The sequence below is a fragment of the Prenolepis imparis genome, unplaced genomic scaffold (assembly GCF_030444845.1).
Source record: "Prenolepis imparis isolate NDT839.2.m4 unplaced genomic scaffold, iyPreImpa1.0 SCAF_7, whole genome shotgun sequence".
In the NCBI taxonomy this organism is placed as follows: Eukaryota; Metazoa; Arthropoda; class Insecta; order Hymenoptera; family Formicidae; genus Prenolepis; species Prenolepis imparis.
The window spans coordinates 15,047,965-15,063,207 of record NW_028141165.1 but is presented as its reverse complement, the minus strand read 5'-3'; the positions used below and the strand labels follow the sequence as shown (position 1 = coordinate 15,063,207).

The following is a 15,243-nucleotide window of genomic DNA, read 5'->3' as shown; positions in this document are numbered from 1 at the left end:
ATTGTAGTAATATTTTAAAATCGCATATATCACACTGCAATATAATATAAATATTACAAAATATTATATTGTGATATATTGCACTGTAATATCTCAGTAATATTTCCGTAATATTTCATTCTTATTCTAATATTATCGCAATATTGTAATATCACTGTAATATTATTGCAATATCACATGCTGTGTGGGGTATAATGTGAGGATTCTGCAGACTAGTGGAATGAATAAAAAAATGCCATTTTAGTAGCTACAAATTGCAACAATATCTATTGGGCCCGTTCCATTGTAACTTGGAAACAATTTTTCAAATTTCAAAAGATACCTGCAGATTTGAAGGATAAAATGAATATAAGACAACTGCCAGACGATACTTGGACAGATACACCCACTGAAAAAACTTTAATTCGGATTATATAGGCAGGTAGTTTGTATCACAGCAAATACGTTATAATATAATGACACATTTACATTTCTATATATTGCTATTGTTTTATTGTAGACTATAAAAGCGTTACAAATTTTACAACGTATAGAGACTCAATGGGGTATTTTAGTAGACAAGATCTTTGATTTGAAAAATGTAGTAAAAAATCAAGTGAGTCATGATAGAAGATTCAAACCATCTTTTCCAATACATCGCTCGCTACCCTTTCGTATTATTTACAATCCTGTTATCGGTATAAGTATTTAAGTTTCAATATTTGTTATAATTTTATGTAGTTAATAGTTTTTGATTTTATGATTTTGTAATTTACATTTCAGAATGATACTGGAAATGTATCGTAAAGGATTATGTTTTGAAGATAGTTGCCATTTGTGCCGGTTGCTTGCAAGTGACTGTTGTATGGTCAGAAGTAACATTCTTCAACAAGTCTCCTGTATTGTTGTTATTTGCTCCGTTTCTGAATTTCATCTATATACATATATATATATATGAAATTGACCAATCACAATCGATTATTCTCCTCACATTCAACTGTAATTGGTCAATTTCTTACGACACTCATTGTAGAACCACCCTAAAGGGCCAATTAATTGATGACTGATGACTAATATGCTAATTAAATTTTGTTCTTTTTTTCAGTTAAAAACAAGTTTAATTATGCATACACAAGAATTTCCATATCGTACAAATTATATTTTAGAGTGTGAATTTTATCTTTTGAAACACTCGGATGTTTTTTATATAGTATATCAACCATACCGTCCCTTATTAACATTAATACAGAATGTGGGACCAGATGATAAATTACTTACTCTTGCATGACGTATAATTAATGATAGTTTAAGAACAGATGTATGTTTATTATATCCTTATCAAATAGCTATTGGTAAGCAGTATTATTTTTACAATCTATTGTGTATTAAAAAAAAATTTTATATTTAAGTCTATTTTTTTTTTTTACAGGTCTGCTAAATCGTGGTTCACAGAAATAAATACAGATATGAAAAAGATTCAAGAAATAGCATGGTATGTAATTAATCTATATGAATTGTGAGAGATAAGATTCAAGGTTTACTGGCTAAAATGCCAAAGCGAAAAGCAGCACCACAACATTAACATCAACTTCCCTGTTCGCCAATGTTTTGGATTTGCTAACACAGCGAATTAAAAATGTCTTTCATATAAAAAATATATAAATTTTCGGGACAGTAAATTAACAAGGTTGCTTGCATCTTTTGGGCGGTAATGCAATGATGGTAATAATGTGGAACAATTAATTGTTGCTTGAAGCAACCTCGTTAATTTGCTATCTCGAAAATTTATATATTTGTGAGTCTCGTGACTCGCTCAATTACTTTATTACTAATGCCAATGTAGAAAGAGACAAATTAATACGATATCCTTCCTTAAAAGGTTCTTGAGTGGCTCCTGCTTGCCGTGTTCTCCACCAGCAAGATCTACCATATTTAATTGTGATATTTTAGTTCTGCTTTCCTTTATCATCACATGCAGTTTCACCATATCCGCCTCAATTTTCTTTTTTATTCTATCCAAAAATAAAAATACGATTAATACAATAGCTGATTGATTTCTCCACATATTCCTCCACAACTCGAAAAAAAATTGATTTCCATATTTTATTTACCATTAAGTTTATATATACAAGTTTTATTTATGTATTTATATATATATAAGCATATATCTCGATACATTGAATAAATCACTTACGTCATTTGAGTTTTGGTCGTTACTTCTTGTGCCATTTGTGTCTGTAGTTTATTAATTTTTTCCTGAAAAGCTGCTTTCTGCCTTTCCAACTCGGCTTCATGTTCCTTTTTCTGTGTTTCTAATTCCTCTTCTAATTGTAGCACTGTTGTTCTTACAACTTCAAGTTTCTTACTCATGTCTATATCGGCGATGGCAGCTATAGATAGGCTGCTCTATTATGTTTTGGTGTACCAACATCAGGAAGTGGCAATTCACTTTTGCCATTTTGTTTTTCTTCGATTATTGGTGAAGCATTAGCTTGAGACAGTTTGATTGTATTCGATATCAATGGATCGAATTTAACGAACAATGAATCGTTGAGGCAATCATTATGTCTAGAATTGCCTCTTGCTAACAAGAAGTCAAATGTCGAAGCATCTTGGAAAACTGCAAAACATTATCATTCAATTAATAAATCTTACGTTTATGAAAAGAAGTCTTAATAAGTCCAATACACTTACTTTCATCTGTTGCACTGGTAAACTGATCTGTCTCTTCCGCAAGTCCCTGCGAAGGATTGAGCAACTCATCAGTGATTTTTTCCGCTGTGAATTCAAATTCTTCAAAATCTGGTTGTTCGGTGATCAATGACAAGATGGTACTTTGTCGTTGAGCTTTAATACTTTTTTCTCTTTCTCTTTCTTCTCTTTCTTCCTGGAGAGAGAGACGTACGGAATCCCTGCTTTCGCGGAAATAAATAATCTCTTAATTGCATACAATAACAAAAATATGAAAGGCAAATAACGTGGTGTTAATGACGAGAATTTTTGTTAATAAGTAATAATTCATCAAAAAAAAAAAGAATACCTTTCGTCGAGCAGGATGAATCGGCGGCGAATTGTGATGCGTTCCGGTTATTTCTTTCAATACTCTTGTGCCATCGCGCACGGATTCTCTCGGGTTTGACATCGTGTAGGTGTAGATTAATCTACACGATGTCAAACTTTGACTTTCAAGGGTGTTTACGACACTAATCGGATCTCTGATCGGACCGAGCAGTGGTACTCAATCGGTTCATGTCAAAAAATCCCCTAGACTAATCGGATCATGTTTGCGCTGTCTCAGCGAGCTAGCACAAGTATAGGTGCGTGCCTCATTATTATTTTAAACTATTATTCTAAATATTAATAACAGTTTTATATATTTTCTCTAAAATATTTATTAATATAAAGAAGTATGTATGTACTGATAGAAAATACATTTATCCACCGTATTGTGGATAGATAAAAGTGTTTGGTCTGGGCGAATCGCCTGACTTGCACTCAATTTGCATGTAAATATTGAGCCAACCTGAGGCAGTTATCAGAAACAGATTCCACGCAAGTTTTTTTAAGATTACTAACTCCTTTCCCAAAATCTCTTCCTCTCTGTACAGGCTCCGTCCGTAACGTACGCGAATTCCGCGATTTTAGGTGGATATATTTATCTTCAACCTGTAAAACATATCAGAACACTTTATTTTCGAATTGACTTATTAAATGTAAATAAATTTTTAAATTGCAAAAATGAAAATTTATTCGCATCATTTTCAAAATTTAATTAAACAATTAAAATTCCCAGGTAGCAAGCACACGTCATTTTGACGTCGAATACTAGTCATGTTCGTACGAATGACGTCAAGTGACCAAAAACTGACGTCATATTTGAATGACATTATAATGACGTCATTATTTTACGTCAGTATGACGTAATATTTAAGTCCTACATTCATTTTATAATGACGTCATTATGTAGTACGTCAGTATGACGTAATATTTAAGTCCTACATTCATTTTATAATGACGTCATTATATAGTACATCAGTATGACGTAATATTTAAGTCCTACATTCATTTTATTTGGTGTCAATCTAAAAAAGGATGCCATTTATTTAAACAATTAATATAAATATATAGATATAGGCATTTAAGAGCCGAACGCAAACGTACAATTTTTATAGGTAGATCCTATAAGTAATAATAAACAAAAAGTAAAGAAATTTACAAATCTTAGATGCAATAAAGAGACAAAAGTTATTCCTATGAGTTGCAATTAATTTTTGGGTAAATGATGATGAACAGACAGATATATGTATATATATAAAATATCATTCTTCGCATATATATATATTTATATATATAATACAATTCCCACATATTTATAATATAATCCAAATATACCCAGCGAGAAATGATTGGTCGAATCGACGTCAATTCGACATCAATTCGATCAAATTGACGTCGATTCGACCACCACTTCTCACTGGGTATAGGAGTCTACAACTTTAAACCTTAAGATTTATTTTTACCTAAGAATTTTGAAATATGCATTAATAAACATTCTCTTTATATTTTTTCACACATGTACTAAACCATAACAATTTTATTTATACACAGATTTATACACATGAATAGAAAAGTTCTAACTGCGACTAAAAGTTTTATTACTAATATTTATCGAAATGCGTTTATAATATATAAAATGTCAAATGTATGAATTTGTAAATTACTCAAGACGTATATTTTTACACTGATGTGTTTTATTATTGTGTTCTTATATTAAATTTTCCTATCATTTTATATTCAGCCAACATTTCTCTTTATTCCATTGCTAGCTAATCTTCTATTCCAGAACTTCTTAATATAAACTATTCAAATAAGATTAAAATAATTAAAACAAATGAAAAATTTATAAGCTTTCAAGTATATAAAACAAAGGATTCAATCATTATATGTTTAAGTCGTTTTGCATATTTTTATGTAAATCGAAGACAAATTGAAGATATAAAGAATGTGATATCAAAAGAAAAATCGATATTTGTGTATAGATAAATTATTAGAAAGATATTTAGATTATTAACAAAAAAGTTAGGTATTAATGAATATAATTGCTTCATATGAATATATTTTTAAAAATTCTCATGTATTTCTCATATTGTAAGCGCAGTTAATTACAAGAATTATATTAAATATTCGATATCATTAGATAACAACAAATAAAAGTTAAATTCTCGATTTTTTTCAAATCAACTGAACTCATATTCATTATTTTACAATCTCAATAAAAAGTATTTCAAAATAACCACATTGCCTGTGGATTTTAAAAACATCTAAAATATAATAAATTATAAACAATATATCAATTGTGTACGAGTTAAAATTTGTATAATGCACATCTGTTACATGTTTGATTCGATAGACACAGACAGTTCATATAGTTTTCATTTTCGCTGCATAGTTTTTTGCAAATTTAATTGAGATAGTTAATATTTTTTATACTACAGAATACATTTCCTTGTCACTAATAAATCGGTGAATTATTATTAACTGAGAGCATATTTAACAAACACTTGTAAAATAAATATGTGTTTAATAACAATTAATATTATTAACTGTTATGCATATATGTGAATTTGTTCATTCTATATTTTAGTGATTACGCTTCGAGATACAAATATAACGTTCAATTAATGACAATAAATGTATCATGTATAGGTATAACATCTAATATAAAATATATGTACAACGTGTGATTAAATTTCTTGGTTATCTCATATTTTCAATAGATTTATCAAACAACGGTCAACAACTAGGTAAAATAAACAATGTAAAATGAATTTCTCCGCAGAATAAGAAATGATAACGCGTAGACTATTAATATTCTGACAATCCTTATGCGTTTTGAAACTCTGTTCTTAATAACTTTTTATGTTTGGAGCTTATCAATTCCGGTGTTATAATAACGGCTCCAACAACAAGCTTGATCTGTCGATATTCGTATTCGTAGCCCTTCGATTGGTGCGTCAGATAAATCGGCGAGTCTTGCGAATTATTATTGTTATTGAAATTAATGCATCTCGTGCAGTCTATCATAATGCTACGATAGCGATAAAATGTCATGGATGCGCAGCAGGCTTTCGATAATCTTTCGATCTCAGTCTCCATGCCCAACTCTGGCGATAACATCGTTCAAGATGTTCGCCATTTCTTTGTTCTCTCTAGTTTTCTGTTCCACAATTTCGGCAAGCGAGTTACTTTTCAGTTCTGCTTTTCTTATCATCGCATGCAGCTTCACCGTTTCCGTCTCGTTTTGCTTTCGTATTCTGTCCAACTCTAGATTAGCTCTAAAAATAAAAATACGATTAATACAATATACATATATATACACAGGGGTTCCCATTTGAGCCAGGCAAATATCTAAAAAAAACATGAAAGATACGGGAACCGGGAACACGTTTCAGATAAAAGTTGTTTGATTCGAAGGGAGACGTAAGATGGTGTCATTGATGTGATCTTGGATAATCATTCGAAGGCTACATAAAGGTCACTTTTAATTTCTTAAATGGAAAAACCCCTATTTTTCAGTGCATATTCTTATAGATTATTTCAAAAGCTTTTCAAAACACTAAAATAAAATATTTATTTTAGTACGTTTCGAATTATAAAAAATTTTCACTTGAAGTTTACGGAATTATTTTGACATAAAAAATACAAAATATCTTGTAAAATATTTAGTTTTCGATTATCTTACTTTAATACTGTTATGCATAAAATAATTAGACAAATCAATTGGTGTAAAGAAAACGCATAGTTATTTTTAAGAAAATGTATGCAATTTGCAACATATTTTTTCTTAAAAATAATTATATGTTTTCTTTACACCGATTAATCGGTTTCATTATTTTGTGCATAAAAGTATTAAGGTAAAATTATTGAAAATTGAATGTTTTACAAGATATTTTATATTTGATCGAAATATTGTATCTTTCAAACCTCATAACTCGAAAAATACTTAACGGAAAAAAACTTTATTATAGTGTTTTGAAAGAGATAAAATAAAGTTAAGATAAGCTACATGAATATGTAATCAAAATAGAAGTTCTCATTAAAAAATTTCAAGTGAATTTACGTGGCCTTCACGCTATTAATGTTACACTAATATTACAACTTAATGCCCTTAAAGCCCTAATGCACTTAAAGCCCTAGAACTTTTATTTGAAACATTTTTCTTAAAAAGCCTTTGTTTTCGAGATATTTAACTGTTGCTGGACTTTTGGGACACCCTGTATATATCTGTATCTGAAAATATCCGTCTGTTTCATAATAAAGTGTAAGTGTCAATTGCATACTTCTCCAATTGAGCTGTCGCATGCTCCTTCAGTTGATCATATCGCGTTTCTAACGATTTTATAGTATCCACATTTTCCTGAATACTTTTTTTTAAAACAGTTTCGTTATTCTTGTACAGCGACACAACTGTTTTTAGTTTTTCGTATTTATGATGTACATCGTTAAATGCCGCTTCCGTGTTAGTTAGATGATGATTTGCAGCTTGTAACTCTTCTTGCAACTTTGCCTTTTCTGTAAGTAATCTGCTGGTGGATTTCTTATATACCTCCATAACTCTAAAAACAATAATTTCCATATTTTATTCACGATTTAGATAAATTTATATATATAAGTTTTATTTATATATTTATTTATATATAAGCATATATTTTGATACGTTGAATAAATCACTTACTTCACTTGAGTTTTGATCTTTACTTCTTGTGCAATTTGTGTCTGTAGTTTATTAATTTTTTCCTGGAAAGCTGCTTTCAGCCTATCCAACTCGGCTTCATGTTCTTTTTTCTGCTTTTCTAATTCGTCAATTTTAAGTTCCTTAGTTATGTCTATATCGACGATAAGTGGTGCGTTGGATTTAGGGTCGTTTATTTGTGGAGCATTACCTTGAGGCAACATGCTTGTATTTATTGATATCAATGGATCAATTTTAACGTACAAAGATTCTGCTCTAAGGCAATCCATATGCCTAGAATTACTTCTTGCTAACAAGAAGTCAAATGTCGAAGGATCTTGGAAAACTGCAAAATATTATCATTCAATTAATAAATTTTACAAGTTTGCGAAAAGAAGTCTTAATAAGTCCAATACACTTACTTTCATCTGTTACATTGGTAATCAGATCTGTCTCTTCCGCAAGTCCCTGCGAAGGATTGAGCAACTCATCAGTGATTTTTTCCGCTGTGAACTCAAATTCTTCAAAATCTGGTTGTTCGGTGATCAACGACAAGGTAGTACTTTGTCGTTGAGGTGTAAATTGTTGGTACTGTTCGTCGTCCAATACAAAGTTTTCGTCCACTTCTTGCAACGTAAGTGTACGATCGAGATCTTTTTCGATGATCTGCTTTTTTTTAATAGCATCCGTCGAAACTGCGCTGTCCACGATGTTTTCTTCTTTTACTATAATTACAGTCTCTGATGGATCACATTGTTTTTCTATAATACGAGTCTCATTACATATCTCTTTTTCGGGTGAAAAAATCTGTGTTTCATTCAATATTGCATTATTTGTTCTTTCTAAATCTTCTTTAGCGAGATTAGTCTGCGAGTATTCTTTAACTTCCAATATTTTTGGTTCTATAATACTGGTATGGTTCAGTTGTTTATTGTCTTCTTGGTCATGTGGCACAACGCAAGTATCCAATTGTAGCGAATCTTTTTCGGTAATTTTATTTTCTTCCGGTTGAACAACAGGCCTATTTATATTTATTTGTGATGATACACATAATTTTTGTGTGTCATTTAATGATGTCTCTTGTCCAGATTTTGATAAATCCTGCGCACTATTTTCCTTCGACTTACTATCGGTATCTTCTAACGATGACGATATGCTTGATATACTGGATAAGGAAGCACCCTCCGTATATTGCGTCAATGAAGGTAAGATCGGAACGGAAACTTGGAAAAGACACAATTTTGGATTTTCTAATATCTCAACGGGGGTCTCGTTGCCGGCAGCATCTGCATCTGGCAGATCCTCGTTCAAAGAACAATTGCTCGTGTGAAACGGCGTCTCATCGATAGCCGATACAAAGGTCTCATCCTGACTGAGATCTTGGGAAGCGAGATCACGCTCACTTTCCGAATGGATGTCATTGCTGCTCTTGGTGCTGAGGATGCTGTGGAAGCTGCTGGCAGACGAGAGACTTTCCGGAGTGGAGCAAAGGTTCTCCCTGGGGGATTCTACGTCGGCGAAATCGCGGGTGAAACAAACCTTGACCTGATGCTCCGCTTTCTTCGACTGTCCAGGACTATCGTTACCGCTCTGAAAGATAAAATGCGCGTTAAAACATGTTTGACAGATGTTTCTTTTATTATCTCCTTTCAAACGAAGTGTTCGACTAAATACACGCAGTCACATCAGAAATCTCGTGACAATATTCTACAATAAGCCTGAATTTTTCATCTCGAGCATCAGAAGAAACCTTTCTCGACATCTTTTTCCGACAGAGAGAGAAGAGAGCGAAGATTTTGATAGGAAACGCCTTCTCGATGGTTCACGTCGTGCAATATATACCGTCATCGGCGTGGGTGATGTTCTTGGACTTGTGGTAGCGCGATGCAAAAGTTTGTTGATATATTCCATGCCGTTTCGATCGGAGGAGTCCGCAATTCGTGATTCGAATTTTTATTCAGTACTCTTCGAATTATAATGCTTGAAGTTTACAGTATTTTGACATAAAATATAAAATATCTTGTAAAATGTAAAACATTCAATTTTCGGTAATCTTACCTTAATACTTTTATGCACAGAATAATGAGACCAATGAACCGGTGTAAAGAAAACGCATAATTGTTTTTAAGAAAAACATGCATAAAAATATTAAGGTAAGATTATCGAAAACTAAATATTTTAAAAGATATTTTTATTTTGTCATGATACTGTAAACTTTAAACATCATAATTCGAAAAGTACTGAATAAAAAAATACTTTATTATAATACGAAATAAATTTGCAATGAGAGCCGTACGCGGATGTAGGTGCGTTATAGTAGAAATTTTATTTTTTTGCTATAAATTTGATGATGCGCACAAGGCACGAATAAAAATAGGCAAATTTTAAATAGCTGTAACTTTGTTTCAAAAAATGAGAATTTAAATTTCAAATAAATTTTTCAAGCTTGAAATCTCTATTTTCGAAAGGTCACAGCTGTTTTTTATTTTCTTCTATTTTTTATACACAGAAAACGACGAATTTAACGAAATGGAAAATGTTTTTTTCTACTTTGTAGACGTGTCGCATGTACAAAAAGATTTGAAAAAAATTTTTTGACTTTTTTACGTTAAAGCCTGAAGTTTTTCCTGCAAAATCGTGTATTAAAATTTTAATTTCGATTTTTCCTTATCAAGTTATCGAGAATTGAAGAGAAAGTGGTCATTTTCACTTTGATCGTTCATAACCCTGTTAAAAATCATGGTATAGCAATTGTAAAACTGATTGTTAAAGCTGAATCTTTACTCTATAGTATGATGTAGTGGTTGAATTTTATTTTAATTCGTAAACATTATTACAAATAGGTGAAAAGAATTAAAAAATTCGCGAGTTTTCTTTTTCTTTTTGTAAACTTCGATAAAATTCACGTAAGGTGATTAAAAAATTTTATCGACTGAAATTTTTGTGTCTCTTTGTACCCCAAACTTGAAAAAAATCACAGACTTGCTGTGATAATTTCTTTATAGTGATCCGTATGTTCGAAATGATCGATGTGTACAATATATTAAAAGAACTTTATTTGCTTATTTTGAGTATGCTAATTTTGAACATTGTAAGAAATAACGCTTTCGAAGCTTCACGGACTCTATCGATGTGACTTTTTTTACAGCCGGGTCATTAAATATCATCAAGTATATTTATAATACATTTTCTATGCGATTAAGGCTTCTGGATACGCACTGCAGCCATCTTGAATTAATGACGTCAGAAGCGAGAAGATATACCATGAAAATTCTTGCGACTTACGCTAAAATAAAAATGTTTTTCAATAAAATAACGTTTGTAATCGATAGAACCGACTTGTAAAATATACCGAAAACTCTCTTTTTGTTTGGGTAAGCAATAAATAACATTGTATATGTTGAATTGAATTGAGCCTAATCAAGGACGAAAACCCGCTGTTTGACAGGTATCGAAATGAAATAAATATTTGCTTTTACATATTAAATTATAACAAAATGAGAGTCTTCGGTATATTTTAACACTATAACAATTATTTTAAAAATAGAAACACTGCACTAAAATGATAAATAACGCTGTAAGTCGCAAGAATAATTTATGTCATTTTCACGCTTTATAGTTTATAGTTTTGCCAAATGTGGCGCTGTCGTACAAATTTTACGGACTTGGCAATCGAGTATGCAGAAGTCTTAACAAATTTCGCATAATTAGTTCAGTAAAGTATATGTATTGGCACATGACAATTTAGTGATTTTTTAAATAATATTTCGATTAGAACAACTCTCTTGGTTTTTAATAGATACATTTTTAATTTTATTTTGGTGGGCATTTCTAAAGTGTAAATTATGTAATTTGTTTAACTGTATAAATACCATCTTGCAATACAAAAATAACACAAAATTAAATAATAACATAGAATTTCAGAGGTTGAAAGGATATCGCTTATAAAAAATACTTGACAAAAATTATTCACTATGTAACACTATGTAATATTTAAAATCGAGATAAATAATAAATTCGATTTGAAATGAATATCAAATCGAAATATGCATCAAAATGTTTGCCGCCACCGAAATAGAACTCCTTTTGGCGTATTTGCATGATGATATACGCGGATCAAATAGTAAAAGTGAATGAGGAAGAAAAAGGAAAAAAAATTTGACCTTTGCTTTATATCCCACCGGAGAAGAAATTGATTAATTGGACAATCACAAGACGACGCAACATACCGTATCTCGTCATAAAAACTAAAACATTATAGTTCTCATTCAAATTTCAAGAAGGTTTATCCAGAGATAAATATAATAATTATTTTCAATATAAAACAAAAATTATTATTTCTCTATATATAATAAAAAATGTTTAATCAAATACATATCTTCTATTTAGTTCTACTTTCTTTTAATTGAAAATTTTCAAGCAGAATAGTAGGAGATTAAGAGAGCATAGTAAAATTAATGTTGCGAGAAACATTGAAAGTTGATGCAACGTCACAATTACACCTTCTTTTTCCTAACATTCGTTCAAGGTGCCTCATTGCAAGACTGATCGGTAAACATATAAATTTCCTGCCTATTTAAGTATTGTATTCTTACGTGGCGCGTTACTCGTAACGTTCTTTTCGATCGCTCATAATCTAACTCGTATAGCGTTTGATCGCCGGTTATTAGCAGAGGTATACCAATATAGCGATCAAGCGCACGTCGCCATCGTTAGATCGAGTTTTCTGAAAGAAAGTGAAACAATGCGGTAATAACGTCCAAGATATCCCTTTCTATTCTAACCCAAACTCCAAACTTTTACTAATTTCGAGCTACGAGCGAACTTATTAGACAAAGTCCAAAGAGACAAAAAATGAAGAGAAATTAATTACCCAAAAATTTTTGGTTTAAACGAAAGAAAAACGTTTTTTATCCTTGCAGCTTTCTCGTATATAAACCTTGAGATGAGATGTTGCGAGATAAATTTTTAATATACGTTAAAGTAGCTGAGCGCGTTTACTTTTAAGCGCGGTAATTTTAATTGTTGTAAAATATATAATAGATAATATATATAATAATGTGTAAAATACATATAAGATATTTCTGAGAAAATATAAATAGGCATATTATTTACACTGTGCAAATTAGAGACACGTTCTATTCACGTTCTATTTCACGATTGCAGCTAATTGTGTATAATTATAGATAGATTCGATTATCGATCGTATATCACGTAATTGACGATTGTCTGTGTAAAACTAAAATATATGTATAAAAATACATTATTATAGATACGATCAAAACGATTAAAAATAATACATCGGAGATTTCGTTCTCGTTGAAATAATATTTAAAACATTTTATAATTTACCGGGTGTATTTCACAGAACAGTCGTTATATTCGAAATGCTTAACATATATACATATACACGGTCTGTCCCAAAAGTTTCCGAACTTTTTTTGTACAAATGGTATTAATAGCGCCATTTGTTTAACCAAGGTCACATTATCTTCGTAGAAGCTTCATTAAAAATTCCTGTAAGTTTGATTGAGATCCCATTAATAATTGTTTTACCATAGGAGCATAAGTAACCGCGACTTTTTGATTCTCGTCGAGAAATCACAATGGAGCAAAGAGCCAGCATTTCTGCGTTAAATTGGGTAAATCGTTTACAGAAACACTCGAAATGTTACGGAAGGCTTATGGGGATCAAGCACTATCACGTACAACAATTTATGAGTGGTTCACAAAGTTTCGGAACGGCAGAGAATCGTTGAAAGACGACGAGCGCAGCGGACGGCCATCGACCAGTCGAACGTACAAAACCGTAGAAAAAATTCGCAAATTGATCAAAATGGACCGTTGCATGTCTGTGAGATTGCTGTATCTCTTCGGAAGGGATGTATTTTGAATAGTAATAAATAAAAATTGTTGATTATTACATTACATAGTAAGTTTTAATAAAAGTTCGGAAACTTTTGGGACAGACCGTGTATATTTGCGAGATGAAGGTCAGCCTTTCTTCCGCATTATCATAGACTTTACGTTATTGCGATTTTAAATATGTGCGGTCTGGACAATAGTTTAATTGGACAACAAGCGTGCGCAGATGTAATTAGTTCGTAATCGGCGATTATTCCGCGATAAACAAATGCACGTTTATATTTGTTCCTGCTTTCGCGGAAATAAAAAAAATCTCTCAATTGCATATACAATAATAATAATATGAAAAACAAATAACGTTAATGACTAGAATTTTTGTTAATAAGTAATAATTTATTAAAAAAAGAAAAAAGAAGAGTACCTTTCGTCGAGCAGATTGGATCGGCGGCGAATTGTGAAGCGTTCCGGTCATTTCTTTTGATACAACTCTTGTGTCATCACAAACGTCTCCTCTCGGGCTCGACATCCTGTAGGAACCTCCTCTTGAAGCGTAGAAAATTTGTCTCGATAAATCTAATGCGAAATGAGAAGAAAATATTTTAGAAAGAATTGCAGGAGACTATATATATATATATTGATAGTTGAAATCGTTCGCCGGATTCCAGTCGCCGATGCGACATTCCGAGTTGCCCCCAGGTGTAAACAAACACCACTTATTCCCTTTGTTCTCTCTCGAAGCAGTTAAAGTGTGTGTCATATCGTTTTTCAAAATATAACAAAATATAATAAATATTGGTTTTAACCGACTTTTTTCGTTATCAAGTTATCAAGTTATTCCTTTAGAGAAAAATGATAACACGTGATCCCTCGAGGAAAATCATATTTTATTCGCGAACATTATATCGAGCTGATGAAGAGCATAACTGTTTCCCTCTTAAATTTCCTCAGGGCGAGAGAAGAAGATTCGAGAAAAGACAAGGGATCTACTTATACGAGAGATATATGCACGCACTCAAAAAAAACGATATGACACACACTTTAACACGTCACTCGGAATGTCGCATCAGCGACCGGCGACTGGAAACCAATAAACGAGTTCGACTTATAAAATAATTACCTCGGATTGATAACTGATGCACGTGAATTGCGTTCGAATTTTGACTAACGACTAACGGCCGCGACCGCGACGAGGTCGTTTCGACAAACTTGAACATGAACGCAGCAGTCGATCAGAAGGCGCCACCCAAACTTTCCCGAACAGCGGTACGAGAACCCTCGAATATCGCACCGCCGATTCGATAATCGATTATCGCGCTGACAATCGATTTTCGTTTAATTTGAAATCAGAAGCAAGTCGCGATCTTTCCCGCCTGTCATCGACAGCTGTTGCGTCAACCGTGCAATAAAGATGCATAATAGTGAATTCCCTTTCTCGAACTCTCCACGTGCTATTTCTGACAGGTATTTGGTTTAATTAAAGTAGAAAGCTCTTGTAATGAAATGAGATATTCTTATATATAATTATACATATGTATTTACTATATATATTTATTAATATTATATATATTACATTTAATATATATTATATATTTATTTAAATATTAATATATAAAATAGTAATATAATTAATATATTATATATAATTATATACTTAATATAAAATAATC

At 31.6% G+C, this 15,243-nt stretch overlaps 2 protein-coding genes across 4 annotated transcripts; both read right to left on the bottom strand.

Moving 5' to 3' along the window:
• Positions 1 to 1,407: 1,407 nt before the first annotated feature.
• Positions 1,408 to 3,213, bottom strand: LOC145938996 (uncharacterized). 2 transcript variants are annotated; one of them, XM_083042984.1, is made up of 4 exons: positions 3,020 to 3,213; positions 2,674 to 2,894; positions 2,174 to 2,599; positions 1,408 to 1,991 (listed from the first exon to the last, which is right to left on the bottom strand). In XM_083042984.1, the coding sequence occupies exons 3-4, from the start codon at positions 2,347 to 2,349 to the stop codon at positions 1,808 to 1,810; spliced, it is 360 nt and encodes a 119-aa protein (XP_082899110.1). In that variant the 5' UTR covers positions 2,350 to 2,599; positions 2,674 to 2,894; positions 3,020 to 3,213; the 3' UTR covers positions 1,408 to 1,807. The 2 variants fall into 2 exon arrangements, with proteins under 2 accessions (XP_082899110.1, XP_082899109.1); XM_083042983.1 differs by having other exon boundaries at positions 2,674 to 2,891.
• A 2,039-nt stretch (positions 3,214 to 5,252) lies between these two features.
• Positions 5,253 to 14,805, bottom strand: LOC145938992 (uncharacterized). Of its 2 annotated transcripts, none has more exons than XM_083042978.1 (6): positions 14,694 to 14,805; positions 13,998 to 14,149; positions 8,134 to 9,301; positions 7,715 to 8,057; positions 7,320 to 7,595; positions 5,253 to 6,314 (listed from the first exon to the last, which is right to left on the bottom strand). In XM_083042978.1, exons 1-6 carry the CDS (start codon positions 14,788 to 14,790, stop codon positions 6,125 to 6,127), a joined length of 2,226 nt encoding a protein of 741 aa, XP_082899104.1. In that variant the 5' UTR covers positions 14,791 to 14,805; the 3' UTR covers positions 5,253 to 6,124. The 2 variants fall into 2 exon arrangements, with proteins under 2 accessions (XP_082899104.1, XP_082899105.1); XM_083042979.1 differs by having other exon boundaries at positions 7,715 to 8,048.
• Positions 14,806 to 15,243: the final 438 nt, after the last annotated feature.

What these genes read in the sequence shown, in the direction of transcription:
- LOC145938996 (XM_083042984.1), bottom strand. Translation starts at nt 2,349, where the DNA reads ATGAGTAAGAAACTTGAAGTTGTAAGAACAACAGTGCTACAATTAGAA. An exon ending in ACGACCAAAACTCAAATGAC is followed by an intron (nt 1,992 to 2,173) that starts GTAAGTGATTTA and finishes ATTTTTGGATAG; the next exon opens with AATAAAAAAGAAAATTGAGG.
- LOC145938992 (XM_083042978.1), bottom strand. Translation starts at nt 14,790, where the DNA reads ATGTTCAAGTTTGTCGAAACGACCTCGTCGCGGTCGCGGCCGTTAGTC. An exon ending in AAGATCAAAACTCAAGTGAA is followed by an intron (nt 7,596 to 7,714) that starts GTAAGTGATTTA and finishes TATTGTTTTTAG; the next exon opens with AGTTATGGAGGTATATAAGA. An exon ending in GCGACAGCTCAATTGGAGAA is followed by an intron (nt 6,315 to 7,319) that starts GTATGCAATTGA and finishes TTTTATTTTTAG; the next exon opens with AGCTAATCTAGAGTTGGACA.